Here is a 15,405-nt window from a genome sequence, read left to right on the forward strand (position 1 = left end):
AACTCAGCCATGTGAATTTTCTACAATTTCACTCTTAAAAAAATAAAAAAAATCTAAAATTATGATTGCTTTTCTGATTAACAGTATGTGTATCTGACAGGACTGAAAGCAGCCTGTCCTTTTAGAAACCAAATGGACATAGAGCCATGACCACCAGCAGGGAGGCTAATCCAAGTGGAAAAGCTTTACAAGGCTTGCCATAAGAAAAATAATCCTTAATTTTTCCCTAAATGTTATAAAAGCTCTTTGGAGTTTCCCTGCTCATGGGAAATAGGTCAGTCTTCTGAGCTATGCCGCTATATATATATATATATACATACATATATATATACACACATACATACAGACACGTTATAGAACTGCCAGGAGTCCACTGTTTCACATATCCTGGATGGGAGGGACATAGAACGAAATCACACTGGGTGCAAAAAACAAACCATCACTGATCCCACTCATCATTTTTCCAAATTTTCACATTTTCCCCCTTCTCTACACCTGAAAGTTGAAAAAGAAAATTGCTCCAGAAGGGCGATTCAATACTGACCCAGATCAAGAATAGCAGTGAAAGATCTATCTACAAATTTGGAAATTAAATGACATTTACTTTTTGGGTAAATTCACAACAGCATCCTCTAAAGACATCCACTTTCATAACAGGCTTGTTGTACATAAAATATACTGTAGTGGAAACATCATCTTATTACATAGAATTTGCATACAACATACCGACAAAAAAAAAAAAAATTCAGAACATCCAATACAGGGCTTTTAGCTGCCGTATGCTGATAGTTTATAGACAGTCTTATGTCCTGATTCACTGCCTAGTTCATCGACAGTCTTATGTCCTGATTCACTGCCTAGTTCATCCCACGGTTTAGTAGACATAACAGAACAAAGGCCAACACTGTTTAGTAAAAATGGGGGGAAAAAAAAAAAGACATGTAAGAATGCTTACAACCAACCAAAAATAAATTAGTTCAAAGTGTAATGCTTTATTACACGATGGATTCATATTCATTTGCTTGAACTAACCATAGTGTTGAAATTTTCACTAGTGGAATTTGTTTCTTGGCTAAATAGCTGTACTTAGTTGAACAGGTATAAACACATCGCTTGTTAATGTAACAGACAAACCAAGTAGAAAAAGAGAAATCTCTGCACAACAGTTGCTAATAATTTAAATAGCATTAGGGCCCCCAAACCAGGGGACTGAACAGTAAAAGGTAAGATCTGACCTTGGTTTCTACCCTCATATACAAATAAATTACCTTAGAAAGAATTATTTTTTTTTTTTTTTTTTTTAGCTTAACTTAAAATTGCACCCAGAAAGGTATGGGGGTTAAATCGGTACCTATTACAAAACCTGTTAAAATCAAGGGCTGCTACAAAGAATGAGGTAAACTGAAGACTCTCTCTCTCGCTTTATGTGGCCTTCAGAGAAATGGCTTGTTTTGTTTTTTTGTTTTTTTTCTGTTCAGTTCTAGTTTTACACACCACAGTGTTTTGCTAACAAAGCATTCGGCTTTCTCTTCCAGGAACTGGTTGTATGTACACTGTATACTGCATTAGATATATATATATATATATATATATATATATATATATGGAAGAGAGCAGCCTTCCCATCCCCCCACCCCAATACTTGATATTCTTTCCTACAGAGAAAGCAAATGGATGGACACAATGCTTTTCGGTGTATTTGTTTTGTTTTTACACTTTTGAGAACAGGTTTCGATCTGTTGGCTTCTTGGTGCAGTCATTAAACTGATCAGTCCATTTTGGTGCCAGAGGGCTTTTGATTCCCGAAGAACACGCGAAACGCCAGGTCTCTTAAACAGTGAGGCCAGCCCCACCCGGACTTGCCTTGTGACCCCCCCCCCCTCTTGGTGCACCACAAAAGTTCATAAATACTCTGATATTTTTTCAAAATTAATCGTTAGACATTTAAAAAAAAAAAGAAAAAAAGAAACAAAAACTAGGTACAGTAATAAAAAAGGGAGTAAAATATGCTTCTTGGTGTGAAGCAGGTCTTCATCGGTTCCTATCACAGTGCAGACCTGACTGCAGGAGTGTGCTCAGGAGATCAGTCAATGCTGTTTGTATTTGGTTGTGGAACAGGCTCTCCCTTTTGTCCAAAGTGCATAGTGAGAACAAGTCAAAACATTCAGTAGTCCCTTCTTGGCATCCTCCTGGGAATGCAACTTTTCTTCTTCCCTTAAAAAAATAAAAAATAAACCCCACAAACCGCTCCTCCCCCCCCCCCCCCCCAGCTTCCCAAAAAGATAAGTCAAAAAATGATTTGCAGTTCAGACATTCAGCCGGGTAAACAAACTTTGCCAGCAAATAGAAGTCCCACTATTGTAAAGAAAATGGATAAGACGAAGAGTACATAAGAGGAGCCGACCACCGTGTTATTGGGCAGCTTATAGGGCTGACCTCCAACTTCATTGATGTAAAATCCTATGGGGAATATTAGAGCTGCCATACAGAAAAGGATCACTGTAAAAAAAAAAAAAAAAAAGAGCACAGAGAAATTAGTTACCACATTACAAAAGTTGCAGGGAACCACATCAAGCCAATTCAGTCACACGCTTGTAAGCTTTATTCTCCGAAAGGGGCCGAATAACCCAACGAGAGAACCAAAAGAGCGTGAATCGAGCCTCAGGCCAGCTGAAACTCACCCAGCATGAGAACGTCATTCAGCGCTCACAAAACCTTTCCCCCATGTGTGAACCTCCATTACTTCTAAAAAAGCAGGGAATGTTAAGAGAGAGCCCCGTTGCGCAGCTGTCTCAGCCATTCACCGGCTCATCAGCTTGCCTCGTTTTACTGAGTTGGCCTATTCCTATGGCAACCGCACATCCAACCTCACCTATTAAAAAAAAAAAAAAAAAGCTTTGCCTCCCCACCCAGAAAAAAAATATTTAATTAAAGTAAAAAAAAAATATATATATATACATATATTCCTATGTATTTCTGGGGACTCCCCTTTTCCCTAATACTAATTTCGATACTGTTCCTCATTTGATTTCCCTCTCCCTGGTGACCGGGGCTCATTCAGATGAGTCCCTCCTCATAGAAAATGTCACTGGATGGATGTCACCTCTCCCAAAAAGAAAAAAATATATATATCTTTCAGCCAGCTCAGCATTGCAGAAACTGCCTAGAAATACATCCGCTACCTGTCGGGGGGAGGAAGGGGGAAGGGACAGAAGTGCAGTATCAGCCTAGGACAGTGCTTCTCCACAGGTGTGACGCAGGGCCAGCAGATGGCTGCCTCGTCATCAGCCCGGGTGGGAGTTGCTTGACTTCTCTTACATTTGGGCCTGATGGGAGGCTCCTCTCACTTCCTTCTCCTCTTTCTGGCCCAGTGGGAGGCTGTTTCCTCCTTCACCCAGGTCAGAGCGAGACACTGCCAGCTCCTGCTGTTCTGGGCCAGATGGGACACAAACTTTATCTTCCCCTGCTGAGTCTGGGAGTGATGCTGCTGCTGATCTCTTCACCCTATGGAGGGTTCTTATGAATACTGCGCCAATACAGGTGGAAGGGAGAGGGAGTGTGGGGGCTACTGAGCAGGAAGGGGTGGGAAACAGGGGGGAGATGGGATGAAGGGGTAGAGAGAGTCAAGCAGGGGAGAAAGGGAGCATAGGGAAGAGGATGTGAGGGGTCAGGAATGCCAGGCAGAGATACGAGTGTGAGCGGATGATTGGGAAAAGTGAAGGATAATGGAAGGGGAGTGACGGGGTGCAAAATCCATAATATGTCAGTTTTGGGAATGTGCATTTCTTCTATCTTTGTGCTTTGCTTCGTGTAGGAGGGTATGTATTTCTGTTTCTAGCTCTCCAGTTTTGCTCTGCATGTAGAGTGGCTTTTTTTTGTCTCCACATTTGTAATTTGTGGTCTTTTATTCTGTATTTGGTGAAGGTCGGACCTGTGTGTGTGAGACTGAGGCGAGGTATTTTACTAGTAGGTAGGGATTTGTATCAATCTTCTTTGCTGCGTGAATAGGACATGCATTGATGCTGCACTGTTGGCCTTTTCATAGGAAGGGCTATTACTGTTTGAGTTCTTGGAATTAGTGTTGCAGTTTGGAAGGTTTGCTACACATGTGCTTCAGTGGGGTTTTTTTTTTGTTTTTTTTTCAGGTTTTATATTTTACAATGCACCTAGTAGTAAGGGAGTTTTTGTTTCTGTTACTGAGATAGCACCAGAATCAATATATCTTTTTTTATATAGCGAGTTGGATTTGAACTGTCCTAGTTCTGCTCTGCATCCATTGTTTGGGGATGAGGGGGAGGGTTCCTGTGGCCGCAGAGGATATGTTTACATTTAGCCCCGTGGCGATCAAGTGTTCAGTGTGTTATGCCTGTAAGCATTACCTGCCAGGTGTGTCCCAATAGAAAAAAAAAAAGGTTGAGAACCACTGGCCTAGGCAGGAGGGAAGAGGAATGGGGAAACGAGAGAGAGGGATGCAGGCTGGCTCAGACCCATTTCAACCTAAACTTAACTTGGTAACTGGAAAACATTGGCTTATGGCACCCAGTCATGAAATTCTAACCAATTTGGCTCAAACTTTTAGGATAATGCATATCTTTCAGTTGTGTTATCATTACTAAGTTCACACGCATCTGCGGGTAGATTTTAAAAAATTGTGCGATCGCGTACTTTTGTTCGCGCACCAGGCGCAAACAAAAGTACGCTGGATTTTATAAGATACGCGCGTATCTTATAAAATCCGGGGTCGGCGCGCGCAAGGGGGTGCACATTTGTGCAACCTGCGCGCACCGAGCCCAGCCCGCGCTGCCTGTTCCCTCCGAGACCTTCCCCTACCTAACCCACCCCCCCGGCCCTATCTAACCCCCCCCCCCCACCTTTATTTCATGATTTACGCCTGCCAGAAGCAGACTGCTGGCGCGCCATCATCCGACCCGGGGGCTGGTCCGGAGGCCTCGACCACGCCCCCGGGCCGGCGCCACGCCCCCGAAACACCAAGTCATTTTAGACGCGCCCCCGACACGCCCCTTTTAAAAAGCCCCGGGACTTACACGCGTCCCAGGGCTCTGCGCGCGCCGGCAGCCTATACAAAATAGGCGCGCCGGCACGGGAGGATTTACGCGTGCAGGGGTTTTAAAATCCGCCCCCTGGTGCACAACTGGGCAATTTTTGTTAAGGCGCCCCATCAATCAAAACAAAAAACCCCCTCCTTTCCCAACCTGCTCTCCTGCATGTTCCGTGACAGACGCCCCTTTCCATCCATTGCTGTAATGCCAACACCGGGGTTCCAACGTGCAGCAGCACAGCTGCGCCCCGGTTTACTCAGACCCAAAATGGGGGCAGAGGATAAGCAGGAAGCACTTTCAAACAACTGAAAAAAATGCAAATATCTCCTCAGAAATGAAATGTAAAGAACAAAAAAAAAAAAAAAAAAAAAAAAAAGTGTTACTAATTTTGTAGGCTTCAGCTGTCAATTATATTAAAAAAAAAAAGTCATTTTAGTCTGCCAGACCAGACCAATCCTCACAACAGGACAGATGTACTGAGCATTTTCCTCAGACACAAAATCTGTCCCAATGTGCGCTAGCCATTCAGAGCCGAAGGGGTATCTTTATGCTGGAGATTAAAAGCAAATCATCTTCCTATGCAACCTGAAAGCACAGAAAAGACTACTGTTATTGAGCTTTCTTTGGGGCTGTTCACTCAGCTGCCTCTGACCTCCTGCTTTGCACAGCTCCACAAAAGGCTGAGAATGAGACTCGGGAGGGAAGAAAGGTTCCACACTGCTATGCACTAGGTCTTAAATTATAGGGGATAGGAGACATTTATTTTCTCTTCCTGAGGATGTGTAAATTGATTAGCCCGAATCAGACTACTCTGGCTAAGAATGTATTCAGAAGCTGGGCCTTTAGTGGAATCAGGGGTTCTCAACAACTGTGAGAACAGAAGGAAACGCCAGATGTGCAGGATATGTGGTGAGGGAGTTAGAATTGCAGGGGAAAGCCAGTATGTTTTGGGAAATCATCTGTGTTTCTCAAAACACTTTCAGATGCACAGATAAAAAGGGCATAACTAACAGTGGCAGGAGAGGGAGGTGGAAGACGGGACAAATGGCAAGAGAGAATCCTCACCAACAGAAGGGACTCAGCTGCCCTAACAACTGTAAGAAAGTATTTGTACCATATTATTATTATTGCAACTATTGCCTTTGCTATATCTGTGTATTCTGCCTTGCTTTCTGGAATGTAGCTTAGCGTTAGTAATAAGCACTGCTAATCCCGGTGTCTACTGTATGCTGATTCAGAGTGTGAGTGAGTGTGGCTTTGTGTTTTCTTGTGTAGTGGATCCTGTCAGGAGGGAAAGAGCCCAGGGGATATAGACTCTTATTTTTTTTTAACCACACCCACACAGAGTGAACCTTCAAGGGTAGACTACACCTTGAGCCAGCTGCATAACAAGGTAGACTGACATGGGAACTGTACAACATTAAGGTTTATCCGTCTTGTTGGGAGTTTCCATCGCTGAAGTTTCAAAAGATATTAACAACATTTTCATTAATGCCTTCATAAAACACACACCATATTTTAAAATTGCTTTAAAAATGTCCAATTTAAAAACAGAAAAGTGCAAATAGTAGACTTAGTTTTTCACAATTATACACTGTAGATCTATGCACTGAAGCACATTACAGAGTGCCCATGACAGAGTATTCTGTTCCAGTGGGAACCCGAATCTTCCTAATGGACTGCATGGTTCCTCCCAGCTTCCTCTTACTTATGCCCCATGTATTTGGATCACTAAACTGAACAGTTTGGTGAAGCCCTTAAAGTAGTCCTTCAACTAGTGGACTCAAGGTCAACCGAAATGCCACCTGTGAGTAAAGAACGTTAACGTGGCGTATTAGCCACTCTGAGGCATACAACACAACTTTTACATTTTAAAAACCTGGCTGGGTACAGTGCTGCCCCCTTTAGTGTTTTCCACCTCTAGGGTGATGGACCTTTGAGCTGGCTAGACCAAAGCACATGTTTAAGTGTTCATATAAATTCATACTGCTGCAGACTGGGGACTTACATGCCTTTCGGGAAATTAGTGAAAAGAGGTGCGCTATAAAATCAAAAGCAGATTCTACTTTGGAAATAAAAATAATGCTTGCATTTGTCATGTGATCTGGTTTTAAGCATGGGGGGGAACCCCAACACCTTATTGGTCTTGCTCCGCAAGCAAATAAAGTGGCAGGTGACCAGGGAACATTCATGGAGTACATAAGAAGGGGTGAAGCGAGAAAGGTGTGTGTGTGTGGGGGGGTATTACTTGTTTTGTCTAGACATAACATTTCCCCAGTCTTCAGAGAGGTCTCTGAGCATTCAGAATGCCACTTCCATCTGCTACAGCAGGCTAAGACTTTGGTGCTCAAAAAACACGTGACGCAAAAGCTTAGCCGATGGGTTTATATGCCCTCCATGTGCACATAAACCCCACAATTCTAGGTTTTCAGATTTCTACTAGCGATTTTTCAGGCGCGCTGCCAAGTTAGCTGGAAGTGAAGAGGTGACCGAGCCTTTTGGGTGTGATTATAGGGGGCTAACCTGACCCCCTTGAGGGCCAGGATGATATAAAAGGCTATTAAACCTCCTGGTTAAAAACAAAACAAAAAAAAAAGAAAATAAACAGGAGGCGATTTCTCAGGGATTCAAGCAAAAATCAGAATGCATGGGACAAAAAAACCGCAGTAAACTGGAAAAGTATAAATTCTTTCCTTCCCCTAACACCTTAATATTATATTCATGCAAATTAAGTGAGGTGGGGAAGAGGGTGTTTGTGTAAATTTGCTGGAGAGATTTGGAGTAATGCTTCTGTGTATCTCTGGCTAAAAGGCCCGAGGGATAAATATTCCCCTACCAGGCGTCTCTGCTCTAAGGATTCTTTTTTTTACTTGTTCAATCTTTTAAAAATGTCCGATTTCAAGAAACCCACAATTAAAACCTACTCAGTTTGTTAAGCTTGCTAATTGTTTAGGGGGGGGGGGGGGAGGAAATTTCAAACACATTTACTCGTATAAAATTAACAGATTGTAGCATTTTTCCAAAACCCAGTTTTAAGCAGGTACATCCTTTTGAAATGATCCCCGTTATAAAAGGCTTTATGAGTAGTTATTTGTTGTTTGTTATATTTTATTTTGTTTTTGAGATTGAATTGATTGCAACTGAAAAGTGGTATATCAAAATCTTTTAAATAAGTGTCATGCTGGGTCAGACCAAGGGTCCATCCAGCCCAGCATCCTGTCTCTGCTAGTGGCTTCACACCTCTTTAATAGACTGCACACTAATTAAGCCAGGTCCAAGTATCTTGGTGTGGCCTAAGTAAAATCTGCCTTGTCCCACAGCGAGATCCATTTAGAGTGCTTAAGGCTTTTCCTCTAAGACTTCCCTAGTGCTACATGGGACCCGCTCTGAGCTTTGCTACAGCTTCATATCACATGCATACTTGGAACAAAGTAGTAACTATTATCCTTGACAGCAGTGATCTTCCAAAAGTGCATGTTCACTTACTTCCAGTGAATGCTATCCATCGAGCATACTTAGTAGCTTCCCTTCGCCAGTGGGAAGCCACCAGCAAACCGCATGTAACAGTCAATGAAATGATTCCCATAATGATGAAAAACAGCGTGGTGACCCACTCTGGCGGGAGCCGTGGGGGAATGCAGGTCCTGTCACGTCCATGGATGGTCTGACACTGTCGTACAAGGCCCACTGTGAGTGCCCCTGCAAAGACAAGAATTATAGCATCACTCACCCCCATGGGTATACCAACGTAGATTGTTTGGTTTATAAAAAAAAAAAAGAAAAGTGAAATTTGGCAGAGGAGTTCAACGTCATCAAAATTTCCTCCTAAAAGGCTGGCAGAAGTCACTGTGAGCAAATTAAGCCAATTAGGTAGAAAACCAGACCATGAGATGAGGCTTGGAACCCAGTCCTAATATGGTGGTTATCTGCAAATAAGGACCACATACTCCTTCCCAGATCCTACATGACCTCAGAGCATCCTTCTTCCTTGCTGCACCTATCAATTAAAAATTCGGCAAATTTGAACACCCACCAAAAGCTCATTCAACTCCCAAAAGCTGGTTAGTCCGATAAAAAAAACATATTACTTTGTATTATTTTTGCATGTTGACTTATTTCTGTGCATTCAAGTGGACTACTATGCCTACTACACTACAACATTTTCCAAAAATATTAAGTCAAGTGGTTAAAACTATCACACTCCACAGCAGAGGATAGCACTAAATAATCTCAGAGTGGTGATGAGCTGATGGAAGGGAAAAATATTTAAAGCTCAAGAACAGTGGACAAGGCAGAAGAGAAATGGATAAGATAAGATATAAAATGTCGAGCAGGTTCCAGGTTTGGAGAATTAGACAAAGGAAGGTAAGCATCAGGAAGAAGAGGATAAGTGGAGCCACAGGAAATAGAAAGCAGAGTTGCTTACCTGTAACAGGTGTTCTCCTAGGACAGCAGGATGTTAGTCCTCACACATGGGTGACATCATCAGATGGAGCCTGGCACGGAAAACTTATGTTTCTAGAAACTTTGACTGGCACACTGAGCATTCCCAGCTTGCCACTACCCACGCATCCACACGGGGTCCCTCTCCAGTCTTGTAACATAGAATTACAAAAAAAATAAAACAAACAGGAGGAACCCAACTCCACGGGGTAGCAGGCAGGTTTTGTGAGGACTAACATCCTGCTGTCCTAGGAGAACACCTGATACAGGTAAACAACTCTGCTTTCTCCTAGGACAAGCAGAATGGTAGTCCTCACACATGGGTGAATCCCTAGCTACAGGCTGTTCCTGAACAATACGCAAGACCAATAGGCACCCAACCAGGTGCCAGTGGGCACAACACAGGTGCTGTTGTTAACAGTGGTAAACAGCCTGAACCCAAAAAAAGGGCCTTAGGGCAGGAAGAGTTGGGTAGTCCTGCTTGCCCATAGCAGAAAGAGATGCAATCCACCAGCCAGATAGACAGGGTTTGCTTGGCAACCGCAACTCCTAATCCGTTCTTATCAAATGAGAATGAAGAGTTGTGTGGACTGCCTGTGGCCTGCTGTCCGCTCCAGGTAAAAGGTCAAGCTCTTTTGCAATCCAAGCTGTGCAGAGCTTGTTTGCCCTGGTGTGAATGAGGCTTGGGAAAAAAGGTGGGCAGGACGATTGGTTAAGATGGAAATCGGTCACCACCTTATGCAGGAATTTAGGGTGTGTACGCAGAACCACTCTATCATGAAAGAACTTTGTGTATGGTGGGTACGTCACCAACGCCTGAAGCTCACTGACCGTGCGCGCCAAAGTGACAGTGACCAAAGACATGACCTTCCAAGGTCAGGTATTCAGGTCACAGATGCACAGTGGCTCGAAAGAATCCTTCATGAGCCAAGCCAACACCACATTAAGGTCCCAGGACACAGCAGGAGGCCGCAGGGGAGGCTTCAAGTGAAGCAGACCTTGCATAAACTGTCCCACTATGGAGTTGCATAGAGATGAGCGATCCATCCACCCATGTACCCTAGCAGAGCTAGTCTTCAAGCCAGCATCCGAAAGGTGTAGCAGATAGTCAAGTAGCCTTAGTGTGGAGCAGGATAATGGATCTAAGCTGTGACGCTCACACCACATGGAAAACCTCTTCCACTTCAGGCCATAAAACTTCCTGGTGGAAAGTTTCTTGGAAGCCACCAGGACCCGAGACACATTGTCAAACAGGGCAAGGGGCTGCAGGATTAGCCTTTCAACATCCAGGCCATCAGGGACTATGCCCAGAGATTGGGATGGTGCAGCCTGCCCTGATCCTGCGAGACAATGTTGGGGGAAGTTCCCAGACCGATCAGTTCTCAGACAGAGATCCTGCAGGAGTGGGAACCAGATTTGCCTTGGCCAATGAGGGGCTATGAGGATCATGTCCCCCTGTCCTGCCAGAGTGTCAGGAGAGTCTTCATCACCAGCGGAAGCGGAGGATACGCATACAGAAGGTTCTTGCCCTAATGATGGGCAAAGGCATCCAAGCCTGATTTTTTGTTCACTCTGTAGAGAGAGTAGAATTGTTCCACCTTGCTGTTGCAGGGGGAAGCAAAGAGATTCACGTCCAGGGTTCCCCACAGGCGGAAGATCCGATCCACTACCTCCTGATTCAGGGACCACTCGTGGGGCAGGAAGGCTCGACTCAGCCAATCCACTACCACATTCTCCATCCTGGCCAGGTACATGGCTCACAGCAGTATGCCCTGAGACTGAGTCTATGACCAAATCTGAACTGCCTCTTGGCACAGGAGGAACAACCTCATACCTCCGTGCTTGTTGATGTACCACATCGCCAATTGGTTGTCAAGTCTAGACCAGGACCACTTTGTTGGACAGGTGATCCCTGAATGCCCACAGCGGATCATCTGAGCTTCTTGCGCAGACCACAGTCCCTGCGTGTGGAGCCCCTCCACATGGGCGCCCCACCCCAGGGTGGATGTATCCGTGGAAAGCACAACTTGGGTGGGTGTCTCTGAAACTGAACTCCCTGCTCCAAATTGGGCAGGCTCTCCCACCAAGACAAGGAGGTCCTGAGAGCCGGAATAACATGGATGCGTACATGGAGGTCCTGAGTGGCTTGTTGCCTTGGGGACCACAATATCCATTGAGCTCTGCGCATATGCAAGCAAACCAAGGGAGTAACATGGATGGTTGCAGCCTTGAGACCCAGGAGTCGAAGCATATGGTGGGCAGAGACCTTCTGGCTCCGGTGCATCATTCCCACAAGGATGCCAATACGAGTGCCCAGCAAGAAAGAGAAGCTTTGGCTTGAGCTGTGTCCAGCTGGGCGCCGATAAAGCTCAACTGAAGTGACGAGGTGTTGGAGTCATTTTTTGTTACTTTTGCTGAGGATGTATATAGAGGATAGGCCGTATGGATTCAGAGTTTTCACCCAGACCAAACTAGTTTGAAGGCTACACGCCAACCTCTGAGTAAATTCCTGTTTACTATCTTGCACTGTAAAATGTTTACAAACAGGCAAGAGTCTGTTTAGTTATTCCACTAAGTCTATGGCGAGAAAGCTAGCAATTAACTTATACAAAAGCCTGAGAGAGAGAGAAAGAATGAAGGCCACACAGCTGTGTCTGAAATCTAATAAGAACTCAGAGGGAGGGAACACCAATGCTTTCACAAGTGTTTGTAGTGTATAAGGAGAGAGAGCCCTCAACGTGATGATACGGATGATCCTTTGGAAATGTAAGCTTTTTATATTTATGTAGCAACTGATATTATCTACCATTACTTCTTCTATATGATCTGATTTTATTTGTTCTATCCTCCTATTGCTCAAATAAACTTACTTTCTTACCTGGAACGTGATGTACTGAATCAAAATTTGTGTGTGGAGATTGTGTGTGTTGGGGTTAAGCCACTAGGTTCAAGCCCCAGGTATAAACCCAGTAATTGCGTGTGGCTATTTATATAGGGGATAAGCTCCCGGGTTCAAGCCCCCATGTATAATCCCAGTAATTGTGTGTGTTTAAATGAGATTAGCCCCCCAGGTCCGAGCCCCTGGGCAGGATACCAGTGTGCACATTCTGATCCCACAACATGGGGTAAGGTGGGACTTCAGGGTCTCCAACACCCAAATGGTCAAGTGCAGGGATCAAAGCGCTCCCTCCTGGGTGGCACACTTAACTAGCCAATCTGCACCTTCAGATGGCAGAGGTGTGCCCCCACTACCAGACAAAGCGAGGCCAAACAGCACCACCCTATACTGGAAATGCCTCTCACCCATGATAAACTGAAGATACTTCCTATGACCAAGGAAGATCTCGATGTGGGTGTATGCGTCTTTCAGATCGAGGGAGCAAAGCCCCTCTTTGCAGGAGGGGAATCAGGGTGTCCACAGAGATCACCTTGAACTTTTCTAAGAAACCTGTTCAAGGTTCTCGGGTCTAAAACAGGACGTAGTCCCCCTGTTCTCTTTGGAATCAGGAAACAGAGAGACTGTTCTGGCCGTTACAAGGGCAGAGAGCTCTGTCAAGAATATTTCCTGATGCAAGGACAAACCCCAAGAGGAGCACAGGGGAGAGTCTGGAGGGATACCCCAAAGATTCAAACGATACCCTCGACAAACTATGAACAGGACCCACTGGTCTGCAGTGACACTGGGCCCAGCGGTTCACGAAGAATCATAGCCAGCCTCCGGAAGGCCCAGCTCAAGGGTATGGATGAATGGCTTACGCTCCCTCACTGCCAGTCAGAACCCTGTAGGGGGGGCTTGGTAGGGGCGCTGGCTGAGGCCTGGGGGTCCGCTGCTGTCTGGAGCGGCCCCTAGTGCCCACACGCTGAGAACGGGCATGAGAGGCAGGAGGGTAATACTTCTTTTGGCAATAAAAGGATCTCCCTCTGGCCCTGCCGTGAGAATTTTCTGGTAGAGGACGGCGGGTCCGATGTACTGGCTGCTAAAGGGTCTCCTGATGATCCTTCAACTGAGCCACAGCATCCCTCACCTTGTCCCCAAAGAGGTTCTCGCTAGTGCACGGTAGTTCCACAAGCTCCTCCTCGGAGGCTTGGAGCAAAGCCATCCTGTGGGCATCAATGCCCGCTGTTGCCACCCTGGCCGCCATTTCAAACGTGTCGTAGGTGGGGCACACCTCGTGTTTGCTACATTCCAGGCCTTGTTGGAGGACTGCTAACAAGATGTCCCTGCTGTTGCTGGGGCGCAGGCACTCAGAAATTTCTTGGACCTGCTTCCAGAAACTCTGACGTAAGTTTTCCGTGCCGGGCTCGAGCTGATGATGTCACCCATGTGTGAGGACTAACATCCTGCTTGTCCTAGGAGAAAAAAAGGGAACTGCACTCAAGGAAAAGGTTCTAGAAAAAAAAAAAAAAGCACCTAAAAAACTTAATTGAAGATAATTGGAATTCTTGGGGATAACTGAGAATAAATACAAAAAAAAAGACTTTCCTGCATTAAAAAGGGACTATATATTTTGATATGTTTAACATTTATTCCATTATTTTCTTGTTCTGATTTTGCCTTGCTCTTACAATTTGTTCATGCATACATCCAGCATACTTTATTTTCTGTATTAACATTGTTTTTAGCCTTTTAAGTGTTGCTTATTTTCAATCCTTACTATCAGGCCGATGCAATATACCGAGCGCACTGCTTAACAGGTGTTTGGATGCGCATTCAAAACCCCTTAGGAAATAAGGGGATCAGCACGTCCAAAACACGCGTCCTAACCAGCGCGGAGCTAATAGCGCTCACCACATATAAATTCACGTTGACGAGGCTATTAGCCGCATCGCGCACATTTTTACTCTCGAAAATTAACGCTCGCCCCGGAGCAGGCGTTAATTCTTCAGGAGCCCCTAAAGTTAACAGAAAAGCAGAAAATCTTGCTTTCCTGTTCATCTGACTTAATATCGTGGCGATATTAAATCAAAGGAACAGAAAAAAAAAAAGGAAAAATTTTTTAAAAATTGTCACGCATGGCTAGGTTAGGAAAAGGGACATCAATCAACGAGTGTCCACTTTCCTAACCCGTGGCTGTGCACGCGTTAGGAAAACGAAGGCTCGCAAAATTGAGCATCTGTTTACCTAACCCCGCTGACAGCCACCTCTCTCTCCTGGGCGCCCGCTGCCGAGGAGGCGTTAAGGGCGCACAGTTCCCCCCCAGCGCCTCCTTTTTACCGCGGCAGCCCTTTTAAATATTACATCGGGCGCCCAGAGAAGTGCATCGGCGCGCGTTAGGAGAGCGGACGCTCAATCACGAGCACCCGTGTCCCACTCGCCAATATTCCTTCAGCCTGGATTTGTTTTACCATCGTTGCTCTCCTCCTTGAACAAGTCTACTTAGAAATTAGGAATATGAATTTGATAACCGTGTAAAAGACAACACCTTACTATAAAATGTGCTAGGCAGGTAGCTAGAACAGGGGTTCAGGGGTTCAGTAGAAAAACAGGAATCTTTGCAAGTTGGGGGACCTTTTATTTATATTCTTCCGTTTCAGGCACTTCAAAGCAGATTACGTTCAGGTACTGTTGGTAGTTCCCTATCCTGAGAGGATTCACACTTTAAATTTGTGCTCGAGGCAATGGAGAGTGAAGTTGACTTGCCCCAGGTTACAAGGAGCAACAGTGGGGACCTGAACCCCGATTACCCTGGTTCACAGCCTGCTGCTCTAACCACTAGACTTCTCCTCCACTCCAACACAGAGCATATCAGATTTCAAAAGCTAGTTCATCTTTGAGCTAATTTTATGTTGGACCAATATAAAGTATCAAAACCTGGAAAAAAAAAAAAGTTTTGCTTTGCTTGAGGAAGATGGAAGTAAAAAGTATATCAGTCTACAAAAGGAAGAGAGAGTTATGAACAGG

The 15,405-nt window shown here is 44.9% G+C and overlaps 1 protein-coding gene across 1 annotated transcript in view; it reads right to left on the reverse strand.

Moving 5' to 3' along the window:
* Positions 1–1,236: 1,236 nt before the first annotated feature.
* The window catches only part of MOSMO (modulator of smoothened), a 50,726-nt gene continuing 36,557 nt past the window's right edge, over positions 1,237–15,405 (reverse strand). The window contains exons 2-3 of the mRNA XM_029577293.1: positions 8,547–8,759; positions 1,237–2,499 (exon numbers count right to left, since the gene is read on the reverse strand). Coding sequence (XP_029433153.1) covers positions 2,315–2,499; positions 8,547–8,759 — 398 coding nt within the window. The 3' untranslated portion in view covers positions 1,237–2,314. The remainder of the gene's footprint in view (positions 2,500–8,546; positions 8,760–15,405) is intronic.

The sequence above is a fragment of the Rhinatrema bivittatum genome, chromosome 14 (assembly GCF_901001135.1).
Source record: "Rhinatrema bivittatum chromosome 14, aRhiBiv1.1, whole genome shotgun sequence".
In the NCBI taxonomy this organism is placed as follows: Eukaryota; Metazoa; Chordata; class Amphibia; order Gymnophiona; family Rhinatrematidae; genus Rhinatrema; species Rhinatrema bivittatum.